Here is a 20,122-nt window from a genome sequence, read left to right on the forward strand (position 1 = left end):
CAAGCAATCTATTTCTGACTCTCCACATCTATAGACATCTTCACTTCTTTCTCTCTGTATCTTCATGTTCTTATATAAATATTCATTTAAGTTTCTTCAATCATCACTGTACTGTCACACATCTTCCTTGACTACACTTGCTGGTCCTGCCCCCAGAGCAGTTTGGCAGCATTCACCTTGGCAATCATTTTCAGAGCTACACATATCTCTTCACTTTAGTGCTTCTTCCCAATTACTCTTTGATGGCCCCTTACAGAGCATGATGATTTTCATATCACCCAGGGAGCCTAAACACAAAGGGAAGGCAATACCTGCCCAAAATTAAAAGGTGTGTCAAAAATGGAAGCAACTTCCATTTTTTAATGCAAGGTAGCCAGGTAGCATCTGAACAGACTGAATAACCCTAAAATACATTAAAAATGAAATGGCTGCTTTAGAACAAACAGAAAAATCTCACATCACAGCAAAGAGTCCTCTCCATACGGATCTGTATAGCTGGGTTTACTGCAGGGGGAAACATATTCTGCCCTCCATCCTAACTTCATGTTGGGAGTGCACAGCCATCATCCTGACTACAGTTTTCTCTAAAAGAAAAGCTGGATGCCCCAGCAGGAAAGCACCATAAAATGCTTCAAACAGTCTCCAATTTCAAAGATTTGTTTCCACATCTAGTTCAATTCAAAATATATGAAATATCTAGAAAATATATTGCCTAATTTACCTTTATATTTCCCTGTCGCAGAAATTACAGATTTAGTGTCTGAATACTTTCTATTCATATTGTACTTCATTTAGGCCTGAGCACACGGATTTATATGGAATACATTTTCTGCAAAACAGCAGCTGAGAAGATTTAAATAGCAGTTAGCACCTAAATTCAGAGAGACACTAGACAAGTGTCTAAAAATGATTAAATGGGATTAGTATCTTCAAATTCAGTTCAATATGAGTTATGTATCTAAACATTCAAACATCTAGAAGGGCTTTTCAAAAGTATCTACTGCATTTCAGGGTAGCTACGCATCTTCGTAAAACTCATTTTGTCTACATATGTCATAATAAATCCTCCAAAACATGAAAGTCTTTAACTTGCCATTGTTTTCCTCACACAAGAGAGCATAATTTTTCTTAACTTATGAAAAACGTTAACTGAAATTTAGAACTTAGCAGTTTTCCTTTGTTCTCTGCTTTATTCCCTGAGCAATCACATTTATTTAGTGTCACAATTTAAGTTTCAGTCTAAACCAGCTAAAACCAGGAAACCTAATGAGGAAGAGAAATCAATTTAAAAAAAAAAAGCCTTGTTACAGTAAAGAAAAAATGAACCCTAGACTACTTTATTCATAATATTAGTAGCAATGAAGTTATCTTCAACTGTAGTTGGAAATCACTGAAGTATCACAACCACAATTATCTGTATTAGAGATTCAATCTTCAATACCATTAGGCCACCATGAAAGCCATATAGTAATAAAATGCAGAAGAAAAATAACTGAGGATGTTTAGCTGGTTCTTTTGGGGGCATATCTGATCAGATTCTGTTAACATTTAGCATTCAGTATTGAACATACTGATCTCCACTGATTTCACAAAAAAACCCCTTCCTTGCACTCGCCATGCTCAAAACAAGTAACCTGAATTAGTGGTGACATGAAAAGCCATTCTGAGGGGTGGTAAGCAATACCTTTGAGAAATGAAGGGAACATTACATTCTAAATCTGTAAGAAGCACATGTTATATTTTTTTATTATAATGTTAACCTTGCACTATTCTCACTCTTTTATTATTTCTTTCTTGAATGTGCTATAAATAAATCAGATGTAACTGAATACATTGTCCTTGTATCCCATCTTACTTACTACATTAAGCTTGGTTTGGCTTCCACTGGTCATAAGATCTTCCTCTGATACTTTACTAAAATTTTCCAGATAATGGTCTGATAGTGTATGAGACAGATCTTCAAAAGAGTATTCCTTTTCTTGGCACAATTTGATTTCATCTAAGAGCTTTGATAATTCTCCAGTCACAGCTTCACCTTTAAAAACAGACACACCATTAGTCAGTAATTAGAATACCGGGGTAATTTATGCCTAAAAAGGAAATGCACATTCTTTAAACTTTATCATCTATCATTTTCCATACCTTATCTTCTAAACAATGATCTTCATGCACCATTCTCTGCTCAAAAATAATGGCATCTTGTTCCAGGCTAGGAATTTGCTTGAGGCAATCTACATACTTCTGCATTGCCCTGTACCTTGCATTTAATTAGGATGAATATATACTTACCCTTTCTATGTTTTCTAATCCTGAAAATTTATAGAAATAGCAACTATCCAAGAATGTAAAATTAATCCAGGGAAGGAAAGTTTCTACAAACATACAAAATCAATACCCCATACTCTGCATCAGATTCATGTTTGCTGCTGTAATTAATTAATACACTACATAAGCTCTGTAAACTGTGAGTGACTAAGAATGCATATCTCCCCTATCAAAGCAGCTATGCTTTATGAATAATTCTTTCTCACTCTCCCAGGATTAAATGGAATGGTGGAAGAATATACTATGTGCTTAAAACATGCCTTCCTACAGCAGTCTATCAGAAACCCACACTTAGTGCATTCTGCACTGTGTTTCATGTTTTCTCCTTAATTTATCAGATTTCTTAACTAAAGAAATCTGCCAGAACAGCAAGACAATAGGCTTTCTATGTCTATACTGAGGACCACTATTGGAAATAGCAGTCATAATAAGTACTAGAAACACACTGAGTGCTAACCATTCTGCAAATAATCCACTGGTAGCAGCAAGGCCTCCACAGACTGAAAAGCTACTCATTATGATCAACCACACTGGGTTCTGATTATGTACTGTGTGTGTGTTACACAGCTACCTTTAGTAATAGCAATGAAAAATGAAAAAGACCAAGAGTTTCCAGGAGCAAGTAAGAAACCCCTTTTTTAAACTAGGTTTACAACAGTCATAAGATGAAAACTGCAGTGCCTAGACTTGATAAAATACAGATGCTTCCATGTTACTCCATCTTTGGAAATAAAATGCTGAAAAGGAAAAACAGAGTGAGCATATTAAGCTCAGCATACATAAACCAGACTTAAGTACGTTCACATAACTACAGAATCCACTGATAAAACTGTATCTGCTTGGTCTAGAGCTCTGTTTGTTTCATTTTTTTCATAGTTGCCTTTTGCTATGCTAAGTAAACAAAAATACTCAAAAATATATTTAAAGTATAACCATGGCCAGTTATTACCAAAATTTTCAGAGACAAGGCTAGAAGTGGTGAATTAAAAGCATTTAATCTTTCTACTCTTAGTCAATGGTAGCTTTGCACAAAACTTGTAAATTAAGCAAAATTATAATCGGGTTTATTTATATTCTGCTTTTTAATTAGTAAATTGGGATTATTCCAGATTAATATTATAACTAAAAATTGCAACTAAAATACCTAAATATTAAAAACTACTCCAAAATCATGATACAGTGATTTTTTAAAAAAAGAACAAGAACTACTGCTTCCTACAGAACTACGTTCATGTCCCTAGTCCCACGTTCTCCCACATATGGCCTGCAGTATTTCTTACTAAGCAAGAATGTGTTCTGTGTGACAAAACTGGACTCTGGGTGAGAGTGCACTAGCTGACTGGCTGATTGCAGCCAGAATACATAAAAGACAGATTTTACCTATTTCTTTCAGGGCAGGTACTAATTAGGGCCTTTAGCCTCTATCCAGCTCCCTATTTTCATCAAAGTCACAGGAAGGTAATTGATACAGCCATCCCTCTTCCAAAGTTGGTTTAAATTATCTGAAATTAGATTGTCATTGAATGGCAGACAGATGGATGGGAAGCACGATCAAGTACTATTTCTCTCCTTTAGTATCAGATTACAGAATAGACAAGCAAAAGCCGGCTAGCACGTTTTACATTATTTATACCTTGTAAGAGGAAATAAGGAATGTGAGATCATGACCTTATTATTTTAAAAAGTAATACATATTTTAAAATTATTTGCTACATAATTTCAGAATAGACATTTCTATTGCACAGTTGGCTTCACAATCCTGCTAATCTCAAAGGAGCTATTTATCTTCACATACCACATGTGTGTTAAGGACCCCAATGGGAAATATTATAGGAACTACAGCATTTGTTCACTATTACCATGAAGATCATAACCTGACATGCATCAGGAAGCTTCATTCTCTCATGAATAAAAACTCTCCCAGTGAACATGTTAAAGAAAAAAAAGAACACGTTAAAAAAAGACCAAAAAAACTCAAACAATGCCAACAAACAAACAAAAAAAATCACTACTAAGCAAAATAACACCACAACTCACACAACAAAACCAAGGACAGGTTCAGTTATTTGCCAGCAGTCAATTACATTCATTCTGGATGATTACTGAAGATAGAAGTCAGGTTTGGTTCTACAGGTGGATGACTTTCATGAAAGACACCACACTCAGGACATGCCCTGGTTTTAGTGGTTGTGGTGAAGAAATGGTAAATCAGAACATAAAATGAAAGCATATGGACACAAGTGACTGCTACAGTGTATGACAGCTGTGTTAGAAGACAAAAGGAAGAGCAGTACATTTGTGACCTTTGAAAGAGGCTTCCAAATGTGAAACCATTGATAGATGCACTCATCAGGGAGGATGAAGTAAATTCAATTTTTAACCCAAATGCAAACAATACCTGCAGAGTATTTCAACATATTGAGTATTTTTGTTTTGCTTGATTATGCAATGGATAAGGTCAGATAAAGCAAAAATATTTAAGATCAAACAATGCAGTACACTGTAATCCATTAGTGACCTGCCCTTTCTGAGAACACAGTTCCTTGCTTTTCTATATGACATGGATTACAGTGTATGTAAGTCAAGATAAGTGATTCATGGTAGGACAAAAAACCAGACTTGATATCAATAACTTTCTCAAATTTTTTTCTACTTTGTAAGTTTGTATGAATGTTAATATTGAAGAGAAATTCAGTGCAGCTTTTGCATTCACAGAGTGCATGTATTTACTTTTAGCCTTTGGAGATGGAGGAACTTCTGGAGACAAAACGCAAGACTGATGTTCTGCACACTCCAGTGGGCATTCCTCTGAAATGCTTGCATTTCCTGTTTCCATATATTCTGCAAGTTAAAGACACAAACACACTTAAAAGTCTGAATTAAGTGGGTTTATTTCAATCAAAAGTATATTTTCTACTTCATTTTTTATTAAAGACTTTTCAAATTTTCATATTAAAATCTGGTAAAAATTATTACTCATAATAATATTATTATGAATGTTAATATTGCCATTTACAAACATTAATATCACAACCGTGTAATAATAATTATTCATAAACACTGCTACAAGGCAGTCATTTGTTGAAAGTACTGTAAAACACTAAAATGGCCAGTGCTTCAGTCTGTGGAAACAGCTACAGAAATCTCATTGTAAGGGCAATCAGTTGAGACCATCCCTGTGTTTTTCTTGCCTCCTTGAAATATCAACGTGACTGTTCTTTTACATTATTACAGTTAAAAGACACTCTTATTCTAAGTTTGTGGAGACTTTTTTGTCAAGATATTCAGGATGTTCAAAATCCATACAAACATTGATATAAGAAAGTCAAATATTCTGCTTGCAGCACAGATACAGTAATACAGTACATGAGGAAAAACAAAAAGCACCCCTGAAAATTTAGTTAAAAACAACAGTCTAAAAAGTAGTGTGCTGAAACTTCTGTTTTTTCTCCTGAAAACTTCCCTTGCCCCATGTTCACAACAATGTTTATAAAAACAGAAAAACATGAAATGATGAATGTGCTAAATTTCAATTTCATTACTGTTCTTTTCTTATAAATATCTACATTATTTTCATGTGCTTTTCTCCACAAGCTACCTCAATGAAAGACCAAAACATTAATGAATTGCAGTGCAATACTAAATAAGAAGTTAATTTCTGCAATAGTGGCACTTTTTTTTTTCCAGCAGAGTAACTGGTTCTCAATTTGGGGAGTTATTCTGCATCTGCATTTTCTTGAGTATATTAAATTGTTTAAATAATTTCATTGTGATAACAATAATAGCATATGTTGCAACACACAGAGCACCAAAGTACAATAACGTCTTTCATCAATATCACACTGAAGGACTAAGGAGTTTCTCGGAAGTGAAATCTCCCTGATTTAATTTCTACAGTCTATAAATGCACTTGTTAAGCTTGCTGTTACTCATGATTAAATAACAAATCCCAAAACCCAAATACAATCTGTGATAAAATAGACATCTGAGAAATTGAAATTGGAAATGGCATTGAACAGCAAGCAGTTTCAAAATGCCTTGCAGATTGTTGGGGTATTTTTTTTTAAATGGTATGATTTGAAAGTGCCATATATGAAGTTTAATGACTGGCAGTGGTCCCTGGCATTAGCTGTCATAAATTTCATCATATGAAAATTTTGTGTTTGTGTGGGTCTGAAAGCAAATACAAACTGTAGGAGTCTATGAGAAAACTAACACCATGACAAAATGCTCTGGAATGTTTTCCAGCTCTGTCAGAGACAGTATTTGTCAAGTTAATGTGCAAGATGGGGATAAGATAAAAAGAAATCCATACCCAAAGAAAACTGAAAGAAAAAGAAAATTCATGAATGAAAAATGCTTGCTTGGTAATTATGCAACTGTCCAAAAGGAAACATAATTATATCAGGCGAGCGTTACAATTATTAGATTATTACAGCTATAATTAGCAGAGGAAATAAAGGAGATATTGTGAAGAACTCTAACCTTGTTCTCACATAATCATACAAGTCTGTGGTTTTAAAGTAATTCTCTATTTTTGCTCTTTGTCAGTCCCCACTTCCAGACCAATGCACTTACCTCCTGGAGGCTAGTCCTGAAGAGGAAATCCCAAGTTCAACATAAGTCTTAAATACTTACTTTAAAAACCACAGAGCTCCTTCCAGGAAATCTTTACAGCTGGCTGTCACAAGCTATGGCACAAAAAGCTTACAATAGGCTGGCTGCATACCAATGTTTTAGGGCACAACCCTTGAGACTTTGGGCTTTTGTGGGACTACTACTCCTAACTTGGTTTATACTATTGAAAATTCTACCAGATACATACAAGATAAAGACAGGGCCTCAGCTTATAGAGGCTTATAGTCTAGGTAAATATACACTTACCCATAATACTATCAGAGAAAGAGACACAGAACAGGTGATCTGTATCAAGAGCCAAAGAAAAAACACACAAAAGCACCGGATACTTTTACCAGCAGCTGCATTCTAATCACCTGCAGCTGGCTAGGAATCCATCTTCAAATCCTCACTGCTGGGTGCTTGAGAGACTGATCAGGGTGGATCATTTTTCTCAAAGCCAAAAGAGAATTCGGAACAAAGCTAAGCTTAGTGACTTATACCACTTCATGACCAGAACAGTGTCCCCATCTGTGGTTTCACACAATTTTAGAGGAAAACTCATCATTCCTACCATAGGGGACAGTAAAGGCTGTTTAGGACACAACCTGTCAAATTCATAATGGGAAGAATGGACCATTTAACCTCTTCACCTTACAGCTCAGTGTAAAGTGAGGACTACTGCAGCTCTTAATACCAAGAGTTAAAAAAACTTGATCAGTTTAGTAGGACAGTTTTCTGTGGTTACCAGATTTTGTCAAAGCCCCACTCAACCTCAATTGGGTGCTGTGCACAAAAAGTAATACCATACAAGTGGTATGAGCAGTGGAAATAAGAAGAGTGGGGAATATAACTCAAGCAGGGAACAAGCTCTGGGAAGTTCAAACAGTTGGAACTCCAGCTTTCTTAGTTTCTGTAATATCAGTTAGGCCAAAGCCAAAGAGATGGAAAAGACTGAACATATAAGCAGAGAAACACAGCTGCCTCTCAAGCATGAAGAGAACATGGCCCAGCTCAGCTAGAGCTGCTCCTGAACTTCCAAGGAATATAAAAGCACAACTTGCTTAAACTTCAGCTCCTCTTAGATCCTAATTTCTCACTGAGGTGGTAGGGTTAGGAGTTTTGCTTTGTTACAAACCTTGGCTCTTATAGTAATGGTTATATTCACCTCAGAAAAATTCTTATTTTAATGATAAATAAAAACCAATTTTAATCCTTATTTTCTTTTAAATTAAGTATAAGCTGGTTTCTTTTTTTTATATACCCTACTTCAGCCATGCCATGTGGTAGATTCATATAGAATTCTTTCTAGAACAATTTTTCCCTAGGAAGACCAAAACGCTCTTTAAAACCGCTAAAAAATCAAAAAGGCCAAATTTGACCAGAATATAAATATGAACACTCACCTTTTTAAGCAGAAGACTCTCCAAGTAACTAGAGCAGAGAAATGAAACTTACAGAAACCAATCCCCTCCATAGCCAATATCCTTGCAGAGGGGTGCTTACACCTCCCTTCACACCTTCCTGAAGGGCAGCAATCTTCAAAAAAACCCTCTGCCCTCTCTAAGATTTTCCAGAACCTGTCAGGGGATTCTGCAGCTCTATTGAGTGCTGGCCCAGCCAGGAAACTCTCAAAAAGCTCCTCCCAAAACAGTTCACTTGCCCCCATGGGAAGGAACCCTCCGAGGCTTTGTGACCCAATTCCTTTCTCTTTAAAGCAGCTGCAGTAGCAGGAACCTGACTGGGAACTACCATGGTCAGGTGTGCTAAGGTGACAGACAAGCTGAGATGGAGGCTGATTCACCTCAGTCTCCTAAATTTCAGAGGACAATTACTAAATGATTCAAGTTAAACTGAATCCCAGAGAAAGCTGAAATCAATAGATGTTTTTGTGCATGTGTTCAGGGAAGATAACAGGAACAGGCACTGAAGTACTCCTATGACTGTGAGATAGGTAAGGTTGCATCTAAACTTTCAGTCAACAACAGTAGTTAAATTAATTCATGAAAGCAGTCAGTGCTCCACAGCCTTTGCACAAGAGCTTACAAAAGTTGAAAAGGCCCCAGAAAAACAAAACAAAATGAACCCATAAACAAAACAGAAGATAAAAACAAAACCAAAACAATGAAGAGGAATTGAGATCTCAATTATTTTCATTCCATGCAGCTTTAATTAAATTCGTGATTAAAAATCTATTCCATTCTTCCAGCCTTGACTGAGGCTGGCCTCCTGCACTCAACAGAATGGAAGATCTACTTGTCCACAGAAAGAGGTGAGAGTGAGAATACATTAAAAAAAAACCCAAAAAAAAAAAAAAAAAAAAAAAAAAAAGAAGCCAGTGCTAATGTCACCAAAGCTATTTAAGCAGAGAAGAATAGAAAGGAGTTCTGGTTCTGCAGCTGCTTATGTATTTCCCATTTATGAGTAATTTGGTAACAGGTACAATGTTAGGTTCCTAAGCAGCTTCAGCAGAATAGAGGAATGCATTTTCCATTGCATCTCCCTCCAAACTGTCTGTGCAGCAGCGTTTACTGGGGCTCATGCCATTTTTCATCTGTTTATCTACTATCTTCTTTGTTTCATAATAATGAGAATTCTGCTTCCAGAAATAGTAAAAGAGCAAGATTCTAATAGACAACATAGTGGGCTGTGCAGAAAGAGTTGAAAGACGGTGCAGCTTGCACCTGCGTCACGTTCACATGTGCTGAAACTAAAACACAGCTGGTTGGTTTAATTTTAGGCCTACTAGCCTTGGCAACATCCCTTTTATCTCCAATGCCTAATTATAAAAGCCCTAAGTGCCAGAACTGTTAACTGCTCCAGCACTGAGTGCTGTTGTTTCACTGCACCCATGAAATGCATCCAGTAGCTTGGCCTTGCTTGGCACAGTATCCTAGTTCTCTGCTCTTCCAGTACATAGTACTTATATATCTATTTATTCCTTACTACATTAAGAATCTAAACCCTAATAAGTATTTTGAGTTCAATGCTACTCAGATTTGATGAAGACACAGAAAATGATGTGACATATACAAAAAACACAGAAGTAAAACCTGAACTGCCATTTCTATTAATTCAAAATATAATTAACAGGACATTAAAAATTAGGTCTTCTATAGTTGACTCAGCCTTTTTCCTGCTGCTCATTAATCTTTTAATTTATTTTCCTTCTACCAGATAATGTGCCAACACCTCAAAAAAGGTGGCAGACTTTGCAAACACACACACACATAAAAAAACTTTTGCAGAAACTTCCATTGCTCTTTTCTCAGGATAGTGAGAAAAGGTGTAAAATAAAGATCACAAGAATGCTAGGATCACTTCTAAAACCTCACAAGCAAAAGGTCTTGCTTCTTTAAACCTACAAACTGTAAAAAGTAGTTGTCTAAATACTCTTTAAAAGAGGGAGAACAATTTCTATCCACAATTCTTAAATTCTGGGAGGGCATTTATTCACAGGTGGCTACCAGCCCTACCGGCTCTAGTATCAGCTCATGGGATTTAGTGTTACTACCTCCATTAACTGCTTCCAAACACAGAAATTTCATGTCCTTCAAGGAGTTTCTTATAAATAACCCCAAAGCCAACTGATTTTCTTTCTAAACATTTCTTCCAACTCTGTTATTCCTCTGCATAACAGGCCCACCAGTAATACAAGTCACATAATTTCCTTGCCCACTTCTGCCAGCCTGTTCATATGCATCCTTTAGCCTTGGTTTTATAGTTTGAAAGCTAATGTTTTATGGCAGGGACAAATACTATGCTATGTTAATACTATAAACTGTAAAGTGACACTCAGAACAGTGCAAGTGGGAACCAGAAAAAACTAATGACAATACTTGGTGATAACATCTTAGTCTATCCTTGCAACAAGGTGAAAGAACAAATCAATCCCACTTGGTCTGCATAAAGCACAACATTAGCAAGAAACTTAAAAAATTTGGCCAGTAATTGTCTGACATCATTAATTTAATTTCTATTTCCTATATGTCTACATAAAAGAGCCATGTAAGCTGCTCTAGACAACCATCCAAAGACAGCAGCCTTAACAGGAATGCATTTGGAAGCCATGAAATCTCTCTCAGTAATTGCCCTTTCTTAGCAATGGAATTCATTATGCACTGAAGTTAAACTCAATTATAGTACATTCAGGATTCCAAAAATTCTAGTGCTTCACTGATTTTTCAGCTACAATAGGTATTTATTCTATTTATTCTTCACATTTTAGAGGAGGGTAGGTCAACTGCATCATCAGTAGTGCTAGTACTGAACTCTGATTTTTTCAACTTCAGCTCATGCTTTGATGGATAAGGATTCAGTCAACATTTTACTGATGAAAAAGAATATATGTAAGTTCCCCAAAAGAATATATGTGAGTTCTGAAGGAGCTCCTCAGGTTGTCTTAGGAGTCAGAATGGCATCTTTGTAACTATTTTTCATTCTTGCACATCACTTCTGATTATAGGCAGAGAGCAAAAATAAACAGCTGCTCATTACAAGACAGTTTCATCACACTAATAAGAGCTGAAACTACTAAGCAGTCATTTTTATACTTCAAGGCACACTTTTGAAAAAGACTGCATGGCAAAGCAAAAAAATTGATTGAAATTAATAGATTTCTTTTTCTGTGTGTGTGTGGTAAAGACTGAGGGCAGCTACTGATCCATCAATATGAGAAACCCATGAGAGGGAGTGTGGGGCTTTTTACTCACAGAGCAAAAAAAATGTTCATCAGTGGGGTTAGAGACTGCAAGGTTTTTACAATAAGGATAAAATGGAACAAAAAAGAAGCAGTAAAATTAAAATTAGCTTAGTTGGTGATGGGATTTTATGATGCATCTTAAATCAGTACCTGAAGGATGATTGATTTGGATGTCTAAGAAAGTGGGAGCTCTGACTGACCGTTTTCCTGCCACCGAACAAGTTCCAGGATGACGTTAACCCTCTTTTCCTCTACATGGTACTGTGTTCATGCTGCAGCTCTGTGAGGACTTAAAGGCTGAAGTTTGAGTCTGACTCAAATTAGAAACTCCCTTCTGCTGACAGGGGAAGCCCTGTGTCCCCCACACCTCTCTTCCTTCCCACTTTTCGATGCATATTACTGTCAATTACCTGGGACAGAGGTAACTCGGAGACCTGAATCACACAGGAGGCAAGCTAATTAAAACTATAGAAGGTATAGCTCTACATTTTTGATATTATTTTTCATTATTTTATATATATCATAAATATATATTTTGTATTCTACCAGTTTGTGAACTGAATCAAGTCACTTTGAAATCTCATGTAAATGGGGAATATGTAAGGGAAATGTGTAGGTGGAAGTAGAGGAGGAGGAAGGGGGAAAGTGAGGGAAAACGCAAAAGAAAATAGGAAGAAGGGAGAGAGGGAGACTTCAATCTGTTAACTGGTTCAGGTCTAACATGAATCTGCTCCTTACAGGAATACCTCTCCTAGAACCTGCAAAATTTTCATTATACTTATAGGATCTTTGTATCTTCAGTCCATCATCTTACTAGAAAACTTTATGGTACCTAGTCAATTCTTTGATGTAGTTTGGAAGAAATTCAGAAAAGAAATGGCACAGTATGGCTACATGACCTCATTTTCTCTAAGAAAGGTTCTTAGAAAATACAGTTACGAGGGAGAGCCTGTCATGTGTAGAACCACCACTGAACTGATTAAAATGGCTTATTTAATGGTGGGAATAATGAATACAAATGAAGATGCAGCACTGATACCTGCAGGGACCCCCTCTGTCAAATGCACTTAATGAAAGGCTAAGCTGAAAAAACAGGGAACAAATTCCATAGAATTCCATAGAAATGACATTTAACACAATTATGTTGCAGTTCATGTTTCATCACTTTACAGCCATCTTCTAGAGTAGAAGACTGAAGTAAACAATGAACTTCCATCAACCTTACACCATGAACGTACAATGGGGAATGAGAACAAATGCATGTACGGAAAACTTATTCCTCCTACAATAACAAGAAATACTGCCTGGTTTATATTTTTTTCTCATTTAAGGAAAATGAAAAAATATAATGAAATGGTTTGAAAAATTGCCATCATCTTTCAGTCATTTAGTTGCTACAAATCAAGCATTTCAATTGTAGGTTATCATTTACAATTTAATGGAACTACTACTGAAATATTACAATACGTTATGGTGTAATGAAGAATGTTAAAAGACTAAGTATAAGTGACACACCAGGGTAATGTCAGTGGCCTGCAAAAAAGAAAGGGTTTACTCTGAAATTCAGATATTGGACAACTTATTTTTGTTCAACTAGTCTTTTTAAATCAAAAGGCTGCTCCTTTGTGTAATGAAACATTTAAAGATTAGAAATCACAATACACAATAATATTTCTCTATTGTATCTAACAAATGTGTAATTGAATATGCCTTACCTTGAAGTAGAGCTGCAATCTGGAGAGACTGCTGAGATGGATGCTCTTTAAGTATATCCAAAACCGTTCTACCCAAACTGTCCTTTATGTTGGTATCAATTCCTGAAAAAGAAATGGATCTGTGGTGGAATATTTAACCCTAAATGCTTTGGATTATAAATGTGTTATATCAGACTGAGTTTCTGACAAATTGAAAGCAAATGGTTTTACAACTGCATTACAGCTGAAGTAGAGGATACATTTCTGTTTAAAGCTCAAGCAGCCTAAAATTCACCTGCTGACATGGATGGTTTTTAGGTTTCTGTATATCATGGGGATATAAAGTAACCAAACTTGGGATTATTTTAACAGATTGCTCCTAAAGAATGACCATGCTGAAAAGGATATTTTGTAAAATCAATAAATTCTCTGATTGTTTTTCCTACATTTCTCTCCATACTACTTTAATTCATTGGGAACTTTCTGGTGGAACTTAATGGTCCAGAGTACCAGTATGTGTTTTGGGAGCAAGACTGAAAAAGTTTTTTATCTATATGTTAATAAAGTTGTACTTCATGGCAACATGTTCAAAAATCATGCCATGAATAGACTGAAATATCCATGTGTAGAATACAGGCACTATGAACAGCCACAGGATTTCCTCAGGTTGGGCTTAAAACTGTGAATTAAGTTTGAGGCCTGCCCTGGATCAGGACCTGTTGTACAGGGTACAGCATGACTCTACCTTTGCCTTGTAGGAGCTTCCTTGGAAATTTTGCCTTATGGTAGGAATGCTTAAGTTGTTTTTCAGTTTAGATATGCTTTCATAAAAAGTAAAAATATTAAATGTCCTAGCAAAAAAAGTGAAATTCTTCTCAGGACACCAGAGAAAAAACAGAGGAAGCAGGATTTAAAAGGACATTCTGAAAGCACCCAGAAAAGGCTGCAGTTTCCTAACCCAATGGACATTTTCCTAATTTGCTTTGTGAGAAACACAAAATTTTTTCACTGAAAACAAAACCAAAATATTACTGGGCTATTTAGCAGTGGCAGTTGACTTTCAGAGGCCAGACATACCAACTCACATCTTTCCTATGTAGCAGCTACTTATAACATCTTCTGACTCTTTTTTAAGTAGAACTAGAAAAGAAGGGATTGTTAGGTACAAAAGGCAGAAGGTGGGGAGCGTTGCAGAAGTGCAGAGCATTTGGGGTTGAAGGTTCACAGTGAAGATTCTACTCCACTGTCTTGACAACTTTATGCTGGTAGAGGCTGCAACACGTATTAATCTGAAAAAGGTGGGCTTTTTCAGTGGTCTAAAGGGCTTCCTATGCTTGTGTGATGTTCTCCAGTCCTTCCTTTTTTAGGAAATAAAAAGGCCTTTTCAAGGGCAGGTAAAGATCCCTTTCAGCTGCCTTCTTTTTCATCCAAACAGAGAAGTAACTCAGAAGGACCATTTTTTTTCTGAAAACAGGTTTGAGGTCAGGGATACACTCATTGAGATTCAGATGAAGAGCTGCAAGTAGGATATACTTTCTTTTGCAATATATATGTAATACCACAAGAACTGATAATAAAAACCAATGAGATCCCTCAGTGTAAAGGAAGTTCATGGATCTGTAAGAAATTATTTCTAAGAATTTTCATTCTCATTGGTCTTACCATTTACCTGAGAAGACAGTTGTCTAGATAAGTAATTTACCTACAACAATTCTGAAACTTATTATGTAGTATTATGTTTGGACTTGATATCCCTGTTCTTCTTTTCTTTCAGGACAAATGCAATTCTCAAAGATACAGTGTCTTCCCCTTTCTTTGCAGGCACTCCGTTTATCCAGGAAATGAAGAAGCAAGCAGAATGGTGTGTATGCTAGGAATAGCTAACTGAAGGAAATAAATGTGAACATGAATCTTCTGGTCTCTACATCAAAGAATATTCTTGGCTGCCTTTCAGACTGAATAAAAAAATTTTATGTAGCCATTTTGTTCTCATAATACATTTATTCTCAGAATACAGTGACATACACTGAGTCATATATGGAATTTCTGAGTCTGAACATCACCTTTGTTCTCTGTGTATAGCAATTTCTTATTCTAAAAGAACACTGTTTTAAGGAGAAGTACATGTGATTAGATTTGCAAAGGCTGATAAAGATAACCGTAATTTGTATAACCAAAACTTAAGGACATACCAAATTAGGAAAATTAAGGGCATTTGTTCAGTGTTTCCTGTAAATCAGATTTACCTGTTTCAAGCAAAATGCGTACTACCTCCACCTTTCCAAATAGGGCTGCTTCATGTAGGGCACTCCCTTTTTCTGTCTAGAAAAGAAATATTATGACATTTAAATACCAATTAATTTTTCTGCAAATTATGAAAAAAATATTTTTGCCCTTCTATTTTACTTACACATAAAAAACCATGGAATAGGCAAGAATAAATACTAGAACACAAGATTTTTTTATTATTGTTCAAGACAAAACCAAAAGTGCTGTCAGTTCTACTGTAAAATTAATAACGATATAAGAAAACATAGTAGGACTGGAATACAGCTCCCTATTAACAAGCCTGAGTTTGTGAAAAATTTCTAAACTCCCCTTACAGGTAGTGAAATTCTAGTCAGCACCATCAGAGGAACACAGCTCTTCAGCAGTCAGACAGTTTACATGTGGACATCTACAATTATATTTTTTTGTGTGAAACTGGATCACACCCTAGAAGGTCAATTCAGTTATATGTGAGAGATGCCCTAGGACATCCTGGGGTCCAGCTGCTGGTCCAGCTGATGTTCACATTTGATCTGTCTCACATCTGCCCCATAAAGATGCCTTGGATACCCTAAGGCACCCCCAACAGCTTTAGATGCCTATGCTCATGTCATTTGAATTCTAACTTAGCTGTCTGTGAACTTGATTTTGCAGATTTGTTTGACACAAAATTCTTTGTAAGCAGAGTTGTGCTCAAATAAAATTTATAGTACTGAAAAACACACTCTCTTAACAAGCTACTTTTCTTAGAATTTTATACTGTTGTTACTAGAAAATCTGAACAGAATCACTTTCCATCCAATAGCATTAGCTAGAGCACTACTAGATCTCACCAAGTATCTGACTTACCTCTTTTTTTTTTTTATGGTAAATTAGATTTTGAAATTTATCTGAGGCAAACATTAAAGATCCTGCTGCTTAAATTTGGTTTTTTCTGTACTTTATCCAGTCATACTTACTATGGTAGAAAAACCTTAAAGATACACACATATAAAACCCAATTCTGAAATAAAATAGAAATTCATTATTAATTAGTTGTGTCAGAACGCATCAGAGTTACAGCAATGCAATGACAGAATATTTAGAAGTAATCAGAGATCCTGAGATAGGATGTGAGTACACTGTAAGTGTACGTATGTCCTACTACTGCTTGGTACATGGAGGTAAAAAGTAGAGCATGCCCAATGTCATCCACATCCTGCACACCATTTACACTAATAGTATAAAAGAGAGGAGAAGGAAGTCAGCAAGAGAATATAAATACGAAACACATATCTCAAAACAACTGCTAATATTTCCATTTTCAGAAGCAATCCAGTTGGACATTCCCAGGTTTATTTGGAACAAGAAGATTAAATATGGAGATTTACTTAGAGATGGTTTCAGAATCCTTTACTCAAACAATATCTTCAGGATAGTTCCAGATAGTGCAATTAACTTCAAAATGGCTAACTCTGCAACGACAATGCAACCACAGAGGTACACACAGAGATTAATGTGCAGCTCAGACATTTCTGGGAATGAGAAAAGTTCTCAGAAAAGTCCCTGATAGTTAAAGTTCTGATTACTGAAAGAGGCTTGACATCAGCAATTCTGAAAAAAGCCTATTATCCTCTTGGTGTCCTATTGCATTTCCTTTGCATTGGTCACTTACTGGCATGACTATTAGGTGGATCTGGTACAATTAAAAGAGTTCTCTGTCATCAAGGAGGAGCGTTAACAGCAGGTCAAGGGAGGTGGCTCCCCTTCTGCTCACTACTGGGGGTCCACACCAGTTCAGTTCTGGGCCCCCCAGCACAAGATCAAGATGGAGCTACTAGAGAGAGACACAAATTGTTAAGAAACTGGAGCATCTCTTCTATGAAAAAAGGCAGAGAGAACTGGGACAGTGGAGCCTAGACAAATGAAGGCTTACAGTGGATCTCATCAATGTGTACAAATATCTGAAGGGAGGGTACAAAGAGGAAAGGAGTCTAAGCCAGGCTTGGTCATGTCCAGTGACAGAAGAAATAATGGGGGAAAACTGAAACACAGTAGGTTCTCTTTGAACATATGAATTTGGTTGTTTTTTTTTCTTTGCAGGGAACTGAGCTCTGGTACAGGCTGTCAAGCAAAGTTGTAGGGTCTCAGTTCTTGAAGATAATTCAGTTCAAAGCTTGTCTGGACATGATCCAGGGCAACCTATTCTATGGGATTCTGCTTCAAAGGGGGAGTTGCACCTGATGACTTCCAGAGTTCCCTTCCAACCTCAAACAAGCTCTGATTCTGTCAAGGATAAGAATTAGTGATGTACACATAAACAAAATCCACAGAGGTTCAATTGCTAGAGGAAGTCAGGGCACTAAATTTTATCTCTAAAAGATTGAAACACAAAGATGAAAACTAGTTGCACCTTGACTAAAATCATAGCTATCAATCTGTACTAATAAGGATCCTTGTTTAATGGAAAAAATGGACTACATTAGTGACAACTGTACCATGATCTAAGACTGAGAAAGGTCAATGTTCTGGCATACTAAATCGACAGCTTTGAGGACGAGGAATAGGATTTATCCTCTGATTACCCAGTTAAAGGGTGAAAAGGATCCTGATATGCTAATTGGCATGGGCAGCAGTCTTTCTGTTCATCAAAATTCCCCACTGGAGGAAAGGTAAGCAATATTTTCCTTGATGAAAGCATCTTGTAAGAAATTGAATTAAAACTAACAGGAAAAGAGGAACTTCCTGTAGATGTGTAAGGCAAACAAATTATCTGGGGGCAACCTAAGAACCAGAAGATAGTTCTGCTATGCATAAAGGAAGTACAGGAACTTAACCCACCTTTACACATGTAATTCATAGAGTTGGAAGAGGAATCCAAACTTAAGTGCCATTTTTTTCCATATATACTTTCTTGCTTCTTAGTCTATTCTACCATAATATTTCCTGTCATATCAGAACATGATCCTAAAATGCTTTATAGACATTCCACACTGCCCTGAATTCTAGAGCAATCTGTGCATTGTAACTCTGAGCTATCAGACAATAGTAATGAATGTCATATCCCGGAAATGAGATCTATATTGTTAACAATTTCTTCAAAAGAGGAATTTAAAATGCACACCACATAAACAGTGCAAGGATCTGTACACTAGAAAGGTGATTTCTGAACAAGGGGGGAAATACTACCATGAAACTGAACTAAAACCAATCTGAGAATATGGAGATTGAAAGCACACTTGTAAGATGCAGGCATGTAATCCGGCATAAGATGTCATGGAGATGAATTCTGACACAAATCTTAAAAGCCCTAGGCAGGATTTCATGGTAATGGTGAATAACTAACAAGTGAATCAGATCCCTCAACCCAAAAACTATCCAGAAGGCAGAAATGCCCTTGTTACCAGACAGTTACAAAACTCTGCTTTAACTTAGAGGGAATGCTGAACCTCAGGATGAACAGGGCCAAGAGAAATTCAGACTGGCTAAGTAGATGCATCTCTCTTTTTAGATGTACATGCGGCTTACTACTTGAAGGTAGAGGTAAGTTCAGAATGTTTTATTCTTGTGCATCAGAGCATTTACATAAATCACACGGATTAAAAAATATAGTTGCAAGTAATTTCTATACATTATTTAAGATGTCCTAGAACTTTTATGTAGCTCTTTTTCACTTAAAACAGTGTGCTTGTGCACCAATTTTTCTTTTTGTCTATACTACAGCAAGTGAGCTTAAGATTTATAGACAATTTTCACTGCTTTACTTCCTGAATCTTTCATTGCCTTGGATCATATTTTCCTGGCAAAGTAAACACTACCATTATGTTTGGAAAGTCTTTCCCAGTGATACTTAATACAGAAACTCCTGGCAATTTTTCATGAACAAAGTGAGCTAAAGCCTACTTGAGTTTGCTCCAATGGATAATATATTGATGCTGGCATAATTTTTTGTATATGGAATACAGAGAACTAGAGCACAAATTGTGCTAAACATAATAAAACAGTCCCTGCCCCTGCTTACTACTAAATACAGGTCAGCTGGACACGTAGATCAAGCTAGGACAGGAGGACATTGTCAATAGGCACACCAGAATACCCAGGTCAACTTGGCGTACAATTTGTAGGCTCACAGAGAAGCATCAAGGGTTTTAATAATTACATATTTTCTTTAATCATGTAAATATGCAAGAGCTTGTAATTAGGTCACTTGTCTAGTCCTTATTCATAGGCAGTTTGCTATAGTTCTGACATGGATTTCAGACAGAATCTGAAGGACAGAAGGTAGCTTTGCAAACTGATTCACAGAATATCCTTCATAGACAGTGAGAGCAAAAAGGAGGGGGCACAGCTTCTGGCAGAAGTACCAGTGATAAGCAGTGGAAATTGCCATCATTATTGGAACAGACAGGGAAGGCAAATAGGGATAGATGAAAGTTGGATAAATAGAAGAGGCCAATATTTTAGGGTCTTTATGATTATTAAACTACTGTTTACATGAAACATACTGAACTGTGCAGTGTGTTAATTTACTGAAGGC

At 36.4% G+C, this 20,122-nt stretch overlaps 1 protein-coding gene across 9 annotated transcripts in view; it reads right to left on the reverse strand.

Moving 5' to 3' along the window:
- ANKS1B (ankyrin repeat and sterile alpha motif domain containing 1B) overlaps window positions 1-20,122 on the reverse strand; it is a 406,799-nt gene that overhangs the window by 324,813 nt on the left and 61,864 nt on the right. For 8 of the 9 annotated variants that reach the window (XM_054280464.1, XM_054280403.1, XM_054280419.1 and 5 more), the window contains exons 5-8: window positions 15,585-15,660; window positions 13,360-13,461; window positions 5,056-5,166; window positions 1,860-2,035 (exon numbers count right to left, since the gene is read on the reverse strand). In XM_054280464.1, the coding sequence (XP_054136439.1) occupies window positions 1,860-2,035; window positions 5,056-5,166; window positions 13,360-13,461; window positions 15,585-15,660 (465 nt within the window). Of the gene's footprint in view, window positions 1-1,859; window positions 2,036-5,055; window positions 5,167-13,359; window positions 13,462-15,584; window positions 15,661-20,122 lie in introns of those variants that run through there. The other variant, XM_054280442.1, reaches the window with a different exon arrangement.

The sequence above is a fragment of the Melozone crissalis genome, unplaced genomic scaffold (assembly GCF_028551555.1).
Source record: "Melozone crissalis strain CALT ecotype California unplaced genomic scaffold, PUWL_Pcris_2 ptg000004l_1, whole genome shotgun sequence".
Classification (NCBI taxonomy): domain Eukaryota; kingdom Metazoa; phylum Chordata; class Aves; order Passeriformes; family Passerellidae; genus Melozone; species Melozone crissalis.